Below are 17,649 nucleotides of genomic sequence, written 5' to 3' on the forward strand. Positions count from 1 at the left end.
AATATAAACAATTATCGCACGACTTTGTTGCTCGGGTAAGCGTTTGTGCACCTCGCGTCCACTCTTCACACCTTGCGTACGGAGTACGCAGACCAGGGTGAAGCGAAATCGGCGAAATGCTCCCCCTGGTTGCAGATTTGTCCTTAAACGTGGAGCAAGCGAACGCGAGACGGAACGGTCGATGGAAGCCGGGTTTCGCGGCGCAATGGTTCGAAGTTCCCAAACCGCCGTTCCACGGAAAGCGCGCGCGACGACTCGGAACGATAGCTCGGACGTTCAATACTTGTCATTCGGGCAGCAGGCAGGCACGCTTCGCCACGCGCTCATGCAGTGAGAAAACGTAGCAGACTGCAAGCCCAGCCGATCTCAAGCATTTCATCCTCGTTTTTTCCTTTTCCGGAAGGCGGTAACCATGGCAACCGAATTACCTCCCGTTCGCCGCACGCGCCGCCCGGCCGTCGGCCTCGGTCGCTCGGCGCAGCGGGCGTCACGTGCGGCGGCCCGCCGGGCTCAGCATGTCCTTATATGGTCACGACGGTGACCGGCGCGGACCGATAGAGCTCGCCCGCGGTGGGGGGGGGGGGGAGGGGGAGGGCATAGGACGCCGCCGGGATCCGGTGTCGACACTCAGCTTCGGTGGCGCCCCGGGCAGGTGCACCGGGCGACCAGACAAGGAACAAAGCAGGTCCTCCAACTTGAAATGCCACTGCAGGGAAGTAACCGTAAACATGAAGTTACCGGGGTGCGGTATTTTGAAGTATCATTCCATGTATGAACTGCGACGACCAAGCTGAATGCGTTAATTGCAAAACTAAACACGGAAGGCGCTGGTTCTCAGTTGAGAAAGTCAGGACGTCTGAAGATGGTCGTTCTGCGAGACGCGGATATTGTTCACAATCACATGTTGCGCATTTGCCTCATTATTTTCACATGGTGCCGCTCTTCCCACTGATAAGTAAAAGGTGAATGAAGCGACAGTAACAATGATTCTGAAATAACACCATCAGCGTTCTCCTCCCCCTCCCCCCCCCGCGGACCTTGCAGCTTTCCTCCTACAGCAATTTTAAGTGTTGGATAAACGCGTAAAAATTTCAGTGACCTGCATGCCGTGCGTACGGTTATATTTTGCCGCGAAGAGGATGGTGCGAGCTCAATAGCCCGTGCAAGCAACGTCACAAAACCGGCACCGTTGTTGTGCCACCATGAAATCAAACCACCTCGAACACACAATCAAATTTGGAAAAGAATGGACCAGAAAATGATGGGATCTAGCGGATCATATTTCATGGCATGCAAGCACAGGATGCCTGGCTGCGATCACCACTACACATATTTGAGTGCGACCACCGCCGCACAAAGGTCACACTCAATATTTCCCTCGACATTTAAGTTCATATTTGTATGTACCTAACGACACATATGTATCTCAGCGACACGATAACTCATTATCTGGTCATATATTATCGGTTGCAATCTCATTATAAATCATGTTCGATAGCCACACGTCACATAAAGAGCAATACCTCGTCACGTCTTCTGAAGTCACAGTCGAACACTTCCAACCAGCCAAACCGCTCAACAGTATCGCACATGTCATACAGTATCACAGAAATATAAAAGTCCACACCTCGCTTCGCGGCACCGGCAACATCATGAAACATTGGCGCAACAGCCCTCGCCTGTCGGATCGCTGAGGGTCTCAGCACGTCATGGTGATCTCTGCGAGAGGGAGCACCGTGCATGTCATGGCTCCACCCAGTCACCGTGCCATGGACCCGTGGCGGAACACTGAGCTCCAGCGCACGTCACTGTCTCATGACAAACACACTCGCGCCCGTTTTGTGTCGACACAACGATGCGGCACAGCAGCACGCGATGCTAAAACCGGCTATGTGGGCTTTAATGCGGCTATGATAGGAGGTATACAAAGTTTGTGGACATTTTTAAAAATCCCGTACTAGCACTTGATTTTTAAAAATGATCCCGTCCACACGCATCCTACATTTCATCCTCAAGTGTCGTTTACCGCTTCACCAGCCACCGTTTATCGCGGGGACACAGAACCTGCGGGCGTCGGCACAGGACGCCCCCCCCCCCCCCGTCAGGCGCCGAGGCTTTAGTCCTCCACGGCGACCGGCCCCCGCGCGCTGCGGTCGCGCCGGCCGGCCGATCCGCCGGCGACCAGCAGGCGGCGCACCTCCGCCAGGCCGGTGGCCACCTCGACGTTGTCCGGCTGCAGCCGCTGAGCCGCCAGCAGGTCCCGCTCCGCCTCGGCAAGGTACCCTGGGGGGGGGGGGGGGGGACGCGGCCGGATGAGGCGAGGGGGTTCACCTGACGTCAGAGTCACGGTCACCGGATGACAGGCAGGCAGGGCTTGGAACTGGTGGTCGGACAGCACACAGGGTGACGAGCGCGGCGAAACGTAGGGTTCACAGCGCATTTCGGACTTCGTTTCATTAAGGCCTCATGCTGGAAACAAACTCAGCCAGCAGACAAACACTACACTCGCAGCACAAAGATCAAGTGGCTAGAGAAATATAATTACCTGAACCGTAGCTAACAGCTGAATATGGGACAACCCTCCGCGGCCACATCATACCACGCGCACCATCCCACCACAGGGCCAGCTCTGCTCACCCATCCTGTAGCTGATGGTGGCCCGATTGTGTGCGGCCGCCGCGAGGTGCGGGTCCTCACTCAGCGCCTCCGTGTAAGCCGCCGACGCCTCGTCAAACCGCACCTGAAGGGACCGGTGACCAAGGGTTACCGTGGCTGCATTTGGATGGTGAGATCTAGGGCTGATTTTGACATCAGGAATGTCCCACTAGCTGCCTTTTACCCTAGGGGTGGCATGACACTACCAGCATTTATATGACCATTTATGCATGCCAACAGACCACTTAGCCGCGACTTAAGCCACACCTGGCCATAGAGCAGCTGGCCCAGCCGGTTGAGCAAGAGTGCACGCCGACCAGCGTCCGAGCAGCTGGCCAGCTGGTGGCGGCAGGCAGCCTCCTCAGCCTGCAGCCGGGCCACACTGGCTCTGAAGTCTACTTGCTCCTGGGGATTGACTGACCTGAGGAAGCAAGGAATAGTCATCAGTTCTGAATAAGCACACCAATCAACAGCAGCTCAAAGGCAGGATTAAATGTGGCAGGAGTTAAGAGCAACAGAAAGTGTCAAAGTCATTATTTTGACTTTTGCATCACAACATGCAAGTTTACACATAGTTTCAATTAAGGTGAAATAAAGGATTCCTTAAAACTCAAGTACTTGAACTGAACCTATAATAGAAATTAAAACAAGTAATTATTCTGGTATTTTGTCACATCTGAAATGAATGTGATGCATTTTCAAGTCGCACTGAGTCACGGACTTTCGCTATATTGTTTTCTTCAGATTATAGCAGGAATTTTCACCAGACACTTTGGAATCTATCATTTTATCAGCAGACTAGCACGCGGCGTGCTGTGCGCATGCCCTACCTACTTACCATAACTCATTCTCATAGTCAACAGACTCCCCAGTTTTCCCAGTCTTGTTCATGCTAGCTTCACTGATATCAAGTTCCAAAACGTAAGCCTATTGGTGGGCTACCAATCATCCGCGGATAACCCAGGCCTTAACTTCAACAACAAGCATACTCAGAATGCAGAACAAAAGTGGAACAGTGTGCGTTACGTTTGCCGATCGTGCGCCAGACGTCCCTTAAAGTCGTGGCCAGTAAATAAAAGCATCCAGACAATCATCTATTCTTTATGCAAAAAATGCAGATATCCAGTTTAATATAACCCTATCCAGAACATCTTCCTTTGTTTTTAAGTCTTGTTTTGTTCTCTGCCTCAGTTGATACTTACTTTTACTTCTTTGTTCGCTTTCGAATCCAATGCCGACCTAAAGAGCATTGGCAGGTGGTGCTGCCATCTATTTTCTGTCATTCTGAACCATCAGCTCCCATCGAGCCGCACAAAACGAAGAGGCGTGTCATAGGATTCAAGAGAGGTGGAGCGACACAACCAGTCTTTCAGTTCAGTTCAGAACTTTATGCACCAATCAGACTCCCTTTGCGGCATGGGACGAGTAAGGCGATAACAGACGTGCCTGCTGTCACTATGAAGATGATATTTAAATAAAAGCGAACGGAGCTCGCTACCTTTGGGAACCTACACTGTTCGAACTTATCGTGGGGCAAGTAGAGGACATCAGGGCTCGGGTAATCCCTTGGGTGCCCAAATGGTATGGTAACAGGAAGGGTCAGATACAGATTCTGGGAGAACTACGGGTATGGGTGAGACGCTGATGCAATGTCGGGTAGATATTTGCAAATGGAAAGACGTACAAAAACGTGCATCTAGCGGATAACTTTCGAGGAACGAAGTGCATCTTTTAAAAATTGGGAAAGCATGACAACGCAGGCCCTCCATTGGTTGCGCCCACGCAATGGAATATCCTACTTTCATGAGTTGAGTGCGTGAAGGTGCCTTTCCATTTAAGGTTCGTACACGTAAGATGGATGGCTGCCTTTAAATGGGTCTGCCAACTTTAAGCCCGGCTAGACATGGTCCGAAAAAAACGCGCGAAAACTCATGGAATCACGGCTTGCCTTGACTTGTACACTATAGCTTGTGTGATTTGATCCACAGTTTTGCCGGGATGATTCTCCGTTTTCCACTTCGTCAGTATTCCTCAGCCCCGTATAGCAGCGACGCCTGGTAGCCGAAATCTGGGCCGGTTCCCGTCCCGGGCTCTTTAGTTTTTTCGTGACTCGAAAATTATGCGTTTCCCATGTCATTTTCTTGGGATGTGCGATGGCTACGCTACGTCACAAAGAAATACTACCTGGCCAAAGAGCCAGCTGATGTGGGTATTCATATATACTTGTAAGATCTCGACCGAGTGTGTCACCAGTGTCCCAGGATGCATGTCCTGGTGTCATGAAAAAATGTGTCATAGCCACAGGAAACTAAAAATTCTCACGTATTTTGCGCGTCGCACGACTCCATGCTGCGAGTCCATGCTCCGAGCGTGCACACGCTTACTATAATCCGCCCTTGTAAAGGCCAAGTATCGAGTCCGCACTGCAAGAGCTCGAGTCCGAGCACTTTCACGGCTCACAGGTCAAAATCTGAGTCCGATTCCTTTGAGGCTGAGCCTGAGATCATTCGTTTGTTGCAGAATCGGCCCGGACAACGATAGTTCCATGCTAGATAACGAAAGATAAGGATTGTTAACGATGAAACCTGCGACAGAGTTATGTTACATTTAATCCAACCTTACCTAGACTTCCACCCTAGGATGGCCGTACTCGAGACCCACCAGGGTAACATTGCAATAGTTGTGAGATCGCGGCCAGGCGCTGACAGTCTTTACAAGGTTTATTGGCGCAGTGCCAAATCTGACGGGATATACGCCGAGCTAGTGCAGCCTGGCTAAACACAATTGAATTAAACTGAAACCATAGGCAGCGACGATTATCCATAAACCCAAGCACCACGGGAAATCGAGCCTCGTTCCTTTTATGTCCAGACGAGCAGCTCAGTCGCTACACTTCCGGACGCGGTACCCCCATTGAGGTAATTCATACTGATCTGCTTAACCAAAATGGCCTTCCATGAATTACGCTACGCGTTTCTTCGACATTTCAATCCTCTCTTCTTCCTGGCTACGCACTAGTTATGCTGTACGCAACCCTCACCCCCTCTGGATAAGCTATTTTTCGTTTGACCCCTAAATGAGCTAGAGATGCGAAACGAATAAGAGGCGTCTTCGACGTCATGAGAAGAAGCCAACGGCATCCATATTTAAGGTTTAACTCTATTTTTTGAGGATTTTGGCGTAATTTTTAATCACTCTTGAACGTAACGCTACCCTGTTTAAAATCTTCCCTCCCTCCTTACTTCCGCTTTTAAAACGCTTCAAGAAACCAACCTCTCCCCTCCACGTGTAACGCAATATATGGACTTCCCAGACCATTGTTGTGATGAAATTTGTTTCAAACTCCTTTATTAGAGCCGCGTTTAGTCATAGCCAACAACTTGTCCAAAGGAGATAAGTTTTGTGTGCAAGTTTTCCTTTTTTGAGCATTTCAACGTCAAGTATTTGGAGGCTTGGTTCAATATTGAAAGGGCTTAAATCAACATTCTGGGAGCCAGGACCATCACAAAAGAATGCAGCCTGACGTCACTTCTCTTGACTGACGTTAATATGAGCTCCATACCATAGGCGGATCCTGAGGCGGGGGTGGGGGGTGGGGACACGGGGCCAATGCCCCCCCCCCCAAAACCTCTGAGACTATGTTCTGCCCCCCAAAAACATTCCCAGAACTTCATAAAGTTTTGTCTACTTACCGTCTGTTTTAACTTCAACCGTTTTTTTAACACAACTGTGTTTTGTTTTAACTTATGTTTAAAATTCAAAAGCAATTCGGCGCTTTTTTCGGTTTCACATGGTGTCCCTACTAGGTACTCGCGAGAGGCACCATGCGCTGGACCTCGGATCCCACACCAGCCAGCTGGCGACGAACGGTTGCCCCCCCCCCCCCCCCCCCAATGCTCCAGGCTAGATCCGCCCCTGCTCCATACAGCTATGTATTACGTCAATTTGGTGGAAAATAAAAGCATCGCTGTTCGCCAAAGATGGCCTAATCAAATCCGGTCAGGACCTCAACGACCTGGTCTCCCCTGGAGAGGAAACGGCAGGGACCATGATGTAGGGTTATGCTCTTTCCCCACCCTTGTAAAAATCATAAAAGCTAGCACGGCTGAACTACCAACTAATCTGGGATGTTGCCAGAGGACGCAGATCGACTGGCAACCACCTCCATGCCAATGTCGTCGCGAGACTGCGGCCGGCGTCGGCACCTACCGTGCGACTGGACAGCGGCATCTGAACTCACCAGGTCATGTTACCGGTCAGGGCTCTTTAGTTCAGACCAAACTGGAACGTCATCGGAAACATGAGCGGGATGTCAGGTTGTGGCCCACTTGAGGGCCCGACAACGAATGGGTTCGTTGGGATTGGTTTCACTCGATCGGGGCTTAACGTCTGGAGCACTCGCACCGCCAAACCTCAGAAATCAGGCGACAAATCCGGATGTTTGCAGTAAAGTCTAAGAAATCTGGAGGAAAGCTGACCAGATATGACGTCTTTATCAAGGGATTTATGAACACACGTGCATTCTGAGAAGCGTGCAAATGATTGAAATCCAGGTAGCAAAGCCTGATCTTTGTAAACTTCAAGGCACCTGTCCGCAAGCCCCCCCCCCCTTCTCCCTCTGGTGAAGGAATGATATTGTTGTGCTGTGGGCCGGGGACAGGGTACAGCGATCACCGCTGTACTTTGAGCCGGGGACCGGGTACAGCGGTCACGGTGGACCGTAAGCCAGGGAGCCGGTACAGCGGTCACGGTTGGTTGGAACGCAGTCGGCCGTCGCCTCTGCCGGGTTCAAATCTAGAGCACAGCTGTCGCTGAGACCCAGTGAGAAGTGGACGGCATTCCGGCCGGACAGACAGGCAGACAGACGGACAAACAGCCAGACGGGCAGACGGGCGGATAGCAAGACAGGAGGACAAACAGATAGACAGGCAGACAAACGGCCAGACGGGCCGACAGACGGACAGCAAGACAGCAGGACAAACAGACAGGTAGACAAACGGCCAGACTGGCAGACAGTCGGACGGGAATACGGGAGAGCAAACAGTCAGAAAGACAAACAGGCAGAGGGGCAGTCTGTTAACAACAGTCTGTTCGAACAGCTTACTATGCATATGGCGCTCATCGGATGGTCATTTAACAACAGTCTGGAAACACAATTAGACTAATGACTAATGCCTCTATAGACTAACGGTCTGTCACAGTCTGCTTTTCTGTACGTATGTCTGTCAGAGCTCTGCTCTTCCGTCTGCATGTTTCTTTCAGAAGCTCTGCTTTTCTGTCTGTAGGTCTCTGCCAGAAACTCTGCTTTTCTGTCCGTATGTCTCCGTCAGAAAATCTGCTTTTCTGTCTGTAGGTCTGTTAGAAAGCCTGTTTTTTGGTCTATATGTCTGTCAGAAAGTCTGTTTTCTGTCTGTGCATCTCTGTCAGAAACTCCGTTTTTCTGTTTGCATGCCTCTTTCTCCAACAGGCCGATTGACGAACAGGCAGGAAGGCCAACAGACGGAATGCCACAGCAGAAGACCTACAAACCTCTACCGGCGAGCAGCTTCATATACCGCCAGCATTGTTAGCGGTCAAGCTTTGGTAAATGCAGCTGTGTCCCCAACATGTCCGAAAATTAGCGTTGGACCTATGACGTCACCTGGAAAGAGCAGGCTCACGTAACTCATTCGCACTCCCGAATTTTGTTGGCGATGCTTTGCTCATAAGCGCCTCGATACGTCCGATTCTAAACAAAAATGACCAGGGGCTCATCTATACACGTGCGAGCATCTGACATGGAAGCGCAAACGGCCAGACAAGAGGGTCAGGTCACGATTGATCGAACTTGGTCAGTGGTCACGTGGTGGAGCCAGTTAGCAACTTCTTATCGATTCATATCTAGATCTAGTCCGAACCATTTTATTGGACAAACTGCTGAGACCAGACCCGATGCTAAAGAGTGCCAATTGTGTGAGCCCTGACCCCACCTTTAAGCGTGAAATTCCAGGTCAACGACAGAGTTTGCGGCGAAAGTTCAACATGCCGTCATGCTCAGTACGGTCCGTCCTGCTCTCTGACGTCACCCGACCTTAAGCGCGACCGCCGTCACAGGCCACAGGCCATCCCAGTCAGGGGCAAGCAGCGAGCGCCGAAAGTGACTCGCGCCCACCCGGCACCGGCCACCAGAAATGTCAAGACTAAAGACAGACGGCCGTCAAGGCCTTCAGCCAGGCTGACTAAAGACAGACAGGCTAAAGACAGACAGGCCTTCAACCAGGCTGCAAGTAGGACAACCCAGCTGTCCGACATTCTGCAGGAAACGCCGGCTGTTGGACTGTTGGGCTGATGGACTGTTGGACTGTTGGACTGTTGGGCTGATGGACTGTTGGGCTGATGGACCGTTGGACTGTTGGACTGTTGGACTGTTGGACTGTTGAACTGTTGGGCTGATAGACTGTTGAGCTGTTAGGCTGATGGACTGTTGGACTGTTGGACTGTTGGGCTGATGGACCGTTGGACTGTTGGACTGTTGGGCTGATGGACTGTTGGACTGTTGAGCTGACGGACTGCCAACCCAACAGTCTGTCTGTCGAACAGACAGACGTTATGGTACGAAACTGATGCACCGAACCTGCCTGCAGCACAGCACACATGTGGACTGTCCATGTGTGGAATGCACATGTGCAACGCATGCGACAAATGTGCTTCACAGCAGCAGTTGGATTGATTCTGCAACCGGGGATAGGAAAGACACAAAACGGGACACGGCAGTCGAGTAACTGCCGGAAGCATTGGGGTAGAGTCGAGTTGCCCGACAGCGGCTTGGCTGGGCGTCGCATCTGCCGGACGACCGGCCAGCACTCGCAACGCCATGCGACGAGCGATCCGACCGGTGGATTTACCCCTGCGGAGCATCCGACTCCGGGATAAGCAACTAGCGGTTGTACGACACCCGTATACTGGTGCGGGCGGTGCACCGGCGGGAAGCTTAGCGAGAAAAGCCGGCGCCCGGGCCCGTGGTCAGCCCGACACGTCTCTATTTCCATCTCGTCTCTATCACCCGGCCCGACGCCGGAGCCGCTGTTGACGACACAGCACCCCGCGGCCACAGCCACATTGATCGGGAAGCGTCGCACGAGTCCGCACCCCCTCCCCCCGCCCCCCCCCCCCCCCCCCGCTCCGTCAGTCACGGGCATCGTCGGTCACTGAAGCAGCCCTGGAGATCGACCGGCTAGGGCGCGGCCCGGCCGGCCGGCCATACCTCGTGAGTCACGTGGAGGACTGACTCACTCACTCATCGCGGCGCGGCCGGACTATAGTCGCCTATCGGCATAAATCTGCTCTCCGCGCGAGTGGCAGCGCCATTTCCAGCGCAAAACATCCACCGTGCGGCAGACGCGGGCCGCCAAATTTGGGCATCTCGCCGGCCGGGGCTTCCTCCGGCTCTCGAACCGGGCGCGCACCGCGTAATGATGCCGGAGAGCGGACGACGGCGCCGGCACAATGCGCGCCGACCGTGCCGCTGTCCGCGCGCGGCCCACTTCCCAGAGCGTCACACGGCGGCGGTGGCGGCGCCGCAGGGCGGGGCTGCCGGTGGCGTCTGCCGCGCCGGGAGCGCCGCGACGCGGGAGGTAGCGGCGGCACCAGCGGCGGCGAGCCCCAGCACTGGCCGCTGGCTGGGGATGAGGGCGCTGAGAGAGGGAGAGAGAGAGAGAGAGAGAGAGAGAGAGAGAGAGAGAGAGAGAGAGAGAGAGAGAGAGAGGGGGGGGAGAGAGAGAGAGAGAAAGAGAAAGAGAGGGAGAGAGAAAGAGAGAGAGGGAGAGAGAGAGAGAGAGCGAGGGAGAGCCGGAGTCTGTAGTGATGAGCTGTGATTTTTGATGAATGAATCCCCAAGAGATTGTAGGTTTTTTGTCTCAAAAGCAAAAGCTGAGTTACTTCCAGAGACAGGTAGATCAAGGTGACAGAAAAGTCCAATGTCAGCAGCCTTCTCTGGAAATGATCTCATCCGCGCAAAATCACGCTCCAAGGTGCGCAGTAATGCTAGCACATGTTTGCTGCTGGATTAGCTGACGCCATACTGCCCACCTCCGAGATCTGCCAGCTAGCTAATTCATTCATAGCATCTGACCTGTAAACAAGAGGTCTCTATCGCAGCATTTCGGCATGCTGGTATAGCATCTGGCCGTTGGGCACGTAGAATACGTCATTTGTTCTTACATTGATGATAACGTCATGTGATTCGCACCATCATATAAGACAATAGCTTTGATCAGGAATTTGTTTATCACATCAAGTGTGGAAAACTGTCTACATTTTGGCAGTTATAATTGTCCTGATGGTAGAAAAAAGGGCATTGGGATAGCTCTAACCGCGCTCTGACCTAACTGCAGCCGAACTAAATGCATAAAACTGCATTGCATTCCATAAAAGAACCTGCACAATGCCTTTAAGGAAACGTGCCGTTCCATATGCAGCGTCAGGCTTAAGCTTCTGAGAGTCAAGTTAAAGCGTTCCAATGTCCGAGCTCGCTCTGAGCGTCGTGATGAGATTAGGACAGGCCAGCTAAAACGGTAAACCTCAGGCACATAATGCGCACCCCCTACTTGGAAGGGGTCCTGACAGAGCGCTTTGCGGGGGAGGGCCTAGGACCGGAGGCGTTGCTAGGCAGGGCTTGTTGCGAAGACTGTCTCCACCATCTGTGTCGAGCGATTGAAAATGAGCGGTCAATTTTGGCGGGATGAAACGTTTTACCATTTGTCTACCCTGATTGATCTACCCTACTATAGATCTACCCTGATTAGCGTCGTGACGTGACTGCCCCTGTTTCGGCCTGGTGCTTCTGGCCAGCGGCCAACTGGCCGTCAATGACAAGCCTCATAAACACGTTTCGGGGCGCTATCTCTCAGATGATGGCCACACGTTGTTCAGAGTCCGACGCCATGTGGCGCCATCTGCCGGCGGCGCGCGGCGGCACGCCCACAGCTCAACCAGCTGAGCTATAGAGACGGCCGCATGAATCTTAAATAAGCCCGAGCCGCGTTCGGAAAAGCGCCGACACGCACGGTACAGGCAGTTGTGTCACCCGGTAAGGCCCTCGTCTGTCGTGACACTCGATATTATCAGAATGACATATTTTCGAGAAGCGAGTCGCGAGGATTGTCTGACACTGGCTTTAGCGTCGGCAGATCCTGTCCAGACCGCGCCCCTGAGTGAGGTATTCGCCTCTTTTGGCGCCCCACCTGCCAGCCTGGAGGACACCAAGGTCGGGATGACCTTATCGGCCGAGAGGACAGGGCGCCGTCGCCTTTTTTGGCCGCCGCGCGTGACCGCTGCCCGTGTCAACGTCAGTGTCAGTGTCAGTGTCCGCGCGGCGCTGTCGGCATCGGTCAGCGTCCGGAGTCGCCGGCGGCGCCAGTGACTCAGTCACGTGACTCACCCGGCCGCCGCCGGCCGCGTCCCTAGAGTCTCGCTCGGTCGAACCTGGCCTTGGCTCGGCGCGCGGCGCTGGTGACCGACAGCCGGAGGCACACGCGATGCCACGGATCGGGGGGGGGGGGGGGGGGGGAGGGGTTCGGCTGACAGCTGGCAGTCCGGGATACAATACCGTTGTTGGCGTCATTCGTTAACGCGTGTGACTTAGACGGGAGGCCGCAATGACAACTATTTTCCACGGGTTGTCCCAATCGGGCCAGGAAAGTTGAACGCCGCGGGCGGGACTCGAACTCGGAACCCTTCCGTGACGGTTAAGATTTGCCGTCATGTGAGTCGACGCCCCCTTCTGCCCCATGCGAGGGGGCCGAAGCTTCTGGCTCTTATTGGAAGCACGTCGGCGAGTGTAAACGTTTGAATAGCTGTGTGACCCTGGAAAACGTGTGTGTCGTCGTCGTTGTCACGTCCGACGTTCCTGCAGTGAAGGAAAGGATCAGCGGGTCGGCAGCCTCTCGTTCAGCGGTGTTCCCTAGTCCCCAAAACACAAGAGGAAAGTCCGGTGAGAAATCCTGTTTTAAAGGCGCGCACATGTTTGCCTTAAAACCGCTCTCTCTCTCGCAGGCCTGTCAGCTGACTGGACACCCCACCCACTGTGGACTTCGTTCAGGAAAGTTGCGCGGTAAAGTTGAACGCTGTTGAATGGACGAGAAAACATTATCGTTTCAAGCTTGATGCTGTAAAGCAAGCTGCTGAGGCAAAGATATCCGAAAGAACATCGCTAAATAGTGAAAGTTTAAATAATTTTCCATGCAAAGGCGGTCGAGGTGTGAAGGCGACGGAACCGGGATTGCAATGAATTGAGCGTTCAATGATTTTGAATTCAAGAATGTGTGGCCGACGCCACGCACGCCACATCCTCTTGCCCATCCATCATCACAACCGCCGCAAACCGCTCCTATCGCAGAGACGGCGTTCGTTCCTTTTGCAACCAACGCACAATGCTGCTGAGATGATGGCAGCTGTCCCCCTGCATGGAAGAATGCAAATTGCGGCGGTTACCACCAAGCCATGCCGGTGATTAAGCGTAGGTCACCTCTGCAAGAGCCGGCTGCAGAGCAAGACCTCTACCCCCCCCCCCCCCCCCCCCCCCCCTTCTCTCCTCCCCCCTCCCCCCCCCCCCCCCCCCCCCCCCCCCCCCCCCCCCGGGCTGCCATCTCCCGTCACGCACAATCCGCGCGACATTTCCTGCGCTGCCGGCGAGCGGCGGCCGGGCGGGCGCGGCGCGACCGATAGCGCGCCCGCGCCGCGTCCGCCGGCCGGGCCGGCGGCGCCGGCGCCGGCCAGGCGCCGGGTTAGCCCCGGCGGAACCCGCGCAACCGCCGCGCACCGCCGGGCCGGCGGGGAAGCAGCGCTGACTCAGCGCCGGTCGTGTGGGGCACAGGCCCGGCGGCGGGGCCTCCCCTGACCCCTGCCCGGAACGTGCTCGCCGCGGCGCGCGACCCGCCGCACCGCTGACCCAGTTCGACAGGGTCGCGCGCCGACGGGCGCGCGCTTTTGTGAGCGGCGCTGGCGCCAAATTTGGCGGCCGGCGGTGGCGGCGCGCGGGGCGGCGCGCTCCTTGTAAGGGCCGTGGCGCCATGTCTGCCGCGGGATGGACCCCAGCGGCCGGTACAGGCCTCAGAAAACCACGCCAGCCGCGCGCGCTGCGCTGGCGGCGCCGGCCATCCACCGCCGTGCGCATGCGCAGTCCCGCTCAGGCGGAAGAATGCACGGCTCATGACACGGCGATGGCAGAAGGACGCTGCTGGCCTTCACGTCGATGGAATCTGGTGGCTTGATCTTTCGACGCTTTCCCTTTCGAATTTGAAGAAAAGGTTTCGGCAAATTAAAATATGTCATATTCGAGAAAATCTGGCCGTTTTGAGCTGCAGGTTATGTGAATGAAACAAATAGCCTGAATTTCTTCAGGGAGGGGCCTAATGTCAATTTGTTCATGCTCCAACTGCTTTCCGGCGAAATTGTTCAATATCTAGTGAAGAGCGCCTGTATCAGGGACGGGCACAAGGCCCATGCCCCCTCTCGTCCTCAGCCACGTTTCTGATGTCAATGATGATTAATGGAGAAAAATTCAAGCTGTCCTCATTTTTGACGTCCGCATAAACTTGAACTGCCAACAGCAGGTTGATTTGCGATGTTTGTGTGGGTCGTATGCGGCGATGAAGGAAACATGCAGTTGGAAGGTGGCACCCGCCTTTAAAGATGAGTTGGGCGCTGCAACCGCCGTTGGTACCTCGCACCTGCCTGATTAAATCTCAGTCGCATGGAGTGGGAGAATGCGGCTATTGAAGCTGATTGCCTTTCGAGCTCACACAGTCTGGAATGGGATCAAGGACGGTGGTTCACATTGAATGAAAGGGGACTTTGTTGTTTGCCGACATGGATAGGAACTGAGTTCAGGAGACATATTCACGTACAGAAGGCTCATCCAAAAGTAATACTAATATTAGCCGACAGGCAATGCTAGTAAAGCCATTTATTAGCTGACTTCGCAGAATTCAGTCGAGTCAAATCCACGAACGCAAGTCCAACCCACGTAAGCATCAGTGCCCATCTACCAAGTCCATACCAGGTGCGTTTCGATTGCGTGCAGCAACTCTTCCTCTATAAAATTGACGCCAGTTAATTGATTTCAGCCACGTTTCGCATAAACTTAAAAATACCATACACAGCTGCATTCACTCCTTTTAGAATGGCATTGCGCTTTCACCCAATTTCCTCCATTTACGCGTCACAGCTGAGTTTTGGAGCAAATCCAAATCTGGTCGGCGTTCGTTGGAGAATTCTATTTTTGTTCAGTATGACCGATGGATTAAACCACTGGTTATATGATTTATGATTGCCATAGCGATTTATCAGATCCATGAAAAGCTCTAACATTAGCCACCTGAGAGCTGAACATCTGTGGGTTTACAGACGTCACGATATTTTCAGGGCCCCTCCAACATTTTTGAGCTATGTTGACGAATTTCCCCAGTTCACCCTTGGGGGCCGCTCAAAGAGTACATAATGTGGAAAGTGGTCTGCTAACCCGGATAAACACAACTATTTTGTTTTACCGTCATTGATGTAACGTACATCCGAAGCGGCTCACACGGAATTGCTCCTCGGCGAATCAATCCGGCACACAGATGCACACACACGTGCATATACACACACACACACACACACACACACACACACACACACACACACACACACACACACACGCACATATATATATATATATATATATATATATATATATATATATATATGTATGTATACATATGTATATATATTTATAATATATAGTATATACAAATATAAAAATGTATTCGCCATGGGCTGATTTTCGTGAGAACAGCTCTGAATGCATGAACCTTGGATCAACAACAGACGAACAAATCATAGGGCTCACTCGAGGAAGCGAACGACTTTAAAAGCTGTGTGGATTATGAGCGGGCGGGCAAGGCATAAAGCCCGGGGATCAGTCAAGATTCACAAATTTTCATGCGGTTCTGCAGGGATCAAAACAGCTCTGAAGTTCAAGGTTAAATAAGAATAGATAACTCAAAGAGCGCACGGCCACAATATTCAAGACTTCAATGGGTTGTGTGCAGAATCATTACTCAAGGCCTTAAAGGGAATGTTTCACATTAGAACATATTAAAGTAAGCATCAGATATGATGAAATAAACTCGCTTACAATCAGTGGTATATCTTTAAGTGGAAAAGACTGCTCTAGGCAACGCAATTTCTGTGTAGCAAATGCGCTCCTTGATACGCCATTGCTTAATAGCGTCATCGTACCGTGCACAACATTGATTGAGAGCCAGTTGACGGCCGTTATGTCTGGTAATCGTGCTCATGAACGCCAGATATGAACGTCTTGACAATTATAGTTTGATTGGCCTTGATCGCCGCACGACTAATGAAAGGGCAGGACATAAATGACGTTGTTATAGCGCCATGAGTTCCTAGATGACCTTGAAATAGTGACCCCGATACAATACGCAAATCTTCGCCGGCGTATAGCTTAAAAACTAGAGGGGTTTAAGTCTTCAGAAGAGCAGGGCTGTGAACCGCACAGAGCGATCTCCATGATGTCTGTTTGAATTCAAAAGCCCATACAAATGTGAAATACTCCCTTTAACGGGGTCACATATCAGCATTAAAACCAAAATAAGGGTTCCGATGTGATCGAAAGCCTCCAGAAATGTCAGCTCTCGCCCTCTCCCTCTCTCTCTCTCTCTCTCTCTCTCTCTCTCTCTCTCTCTCTCTCTCTCTCTCTCTCTCTCTCTCTCTCTCTCTCTCTCTCTCTCTCTCTCTCTCTCTCTCTCTCTCTCTCTCTCTCTCTCTCTCTCTCTCTCTCTCTCTCTCTCTCTCTCTGTCTCTCTCTCTCTCTCTCTCTCTCTCTCTCTCTCTCTCTCTCCTAAGTCGAGGAGTCCTGACAAGGCTGCCGAGACCACCAGGTGATCCCGCTAGCGACGGGCCCAATAATCGGATTTACCATTACAGGTTGGTGCCGAAAGTTAGGTGCCCTCAGTTGGTCTATGCTGCCCGAAGCGTTCATCGCGCCTTCAAAATCGCCAAGGTGCCCACGGACCGGTCCAGAAACGACCAAACCAAAAGCCACCAAGGCCACCAGTCGAGACCACCAGGTGGCCGTCGGGGCGATGGGCCCCAAGATGACCTTGGGCGGGGCCTTTAAGAGCTCGCAGCCCGGTAGTGGCCAAGGCCTCTGATCCATTTAAACCGCCTAAAGAATCTTAAATCATGCCTAGTTTGCGCGTCTGACGAATTATCAAGGGCAGTTCGGCCTCGGCTGCCGTCGAACCCTTCACTGCCCCTTCCTTCCTGAACCCTTCCTTCGTGCAGCAGACTGTGGGGCACAGAGGTCAGTCTCCTGTGATGTGACACCCATCAGATCAGACACCCACCCAACGATCATGATGACAAAGGTGCCGTCAGATGATGGATGAAGCTGGAGCCAAGGCCCGACGGACTCATATGGCAGCACAGCAGCCCGTGCGCTGAGATGAATCAGTCCCGTGAACGCAACTCGGGCCCATTTCATATTCATTTTGGGCCATGGACTTATTTGGTATGGATGCATATTTTTACTGGTGTGTGGCGGCGATTCTATGTTTGCGATGTTGCTTTCGTTGTGACATGAACACCCATTGACTGCGGATGCATGCGACTGAAGACAAGAGAGAGACGGTGGTGAACTCAGAAATTCGGCACCAGCTGACCAGCAAGTGAGCAGGTACCGTCGGCGTTTAACGCAGGTCTATTTTCACCATGTGGAAATCCGTCACGCCGGGCAATGGCACGATGCACCATTCATGCCGTTCGTTCAGCTACATTGCTCTCTTTTTCAAGGGTAGCCAGAGTGTATGTAGGGAAGGCATTATATTACACTCACTCCTTGACAGCCGTGCCGATGTCCGCGGTGGCTGCTCCTCCTGTGTCTGCCCGCGCAGATCCAGAAACGCGCACCATAGTGGAGACGTCGAGAAAGTGTGTGTGTGTGGCAAAACT

General features: G+C 52.9%; 1 protein-coding gene across 1 annotated transcript; it reads right to left on the reverse strand.

Moving 5' to 3' along the window:
* Nucleotides 1–2,116: 2,116 nt before the first annotated feature.
* LOC119114074 (uncharacterized) lies at nucleotides 2,117–3,546 on the reverse strand. The gene is made up of 4 exons (XM_037238296.1): nucleotides 3,494–3,546; nucleotides 2,923–3,076; nucleotides 2,638–2,740; nucleotides 2,117–2,283 (listed from the first exon to the last, which is right to left on the reverse strand). Exons 1-4 carry the CDS (start codon nucleotides 3,544–3,546, stop codon nucleotides 2,117–2,119), a joined length of 477 nt encoding a protein of 158 aa, XP_037094191.1.
* Nucleotides 3,547–17,649: the final 14,103 nt, after the last annotated feature.

This window comes from Pollicipes pollicipes, unplaced genomic scaffold (genome assembly GCF_011947565.3).
Source record: "Pollicipes pollicipes isolate AB1234 unplaced genomic scaffold, Ppol_2.1 Scaffold_7262;HRSCAF=8765_pilon_pilon_pilon, whole genome shotgun sequence".
NCBI lineage: Eukaryota > Metazoa > Arthropoda > Thecostraca > Pollicipedomorpha > Pollicipedidae > Pollicipes > Pollicipes pollicipes.

What these genes read in the sequence shown, in the direction of transcription:
- LOC119114074 (XM_037238296.1), bottom strand. Translation starts at nt 3,546, where the DNA reads ATGAACAAGACTGGGAAAACTGGGGAGTCTGTTGACTATGAGAATGAG. An exon ending in GACTATGAGAATGAGTTATG is followed by an intron (nt 3,077 to 3,493) that starts GTAAGTAGGTAG and finishes TTGCTTCCTCAG; the next exon opens with GTCAGTCAATCCCCAGGAGC. An exon ending in GCCAGCTGCTCTATGGCCAG is followed by an intron (nt 2,741 to 2,922) that starts GTGTGGCTTAAG and finishes CGGTCCCTTCAG; the next exon opens with GTGCGGTTTGACGAGGCGTC.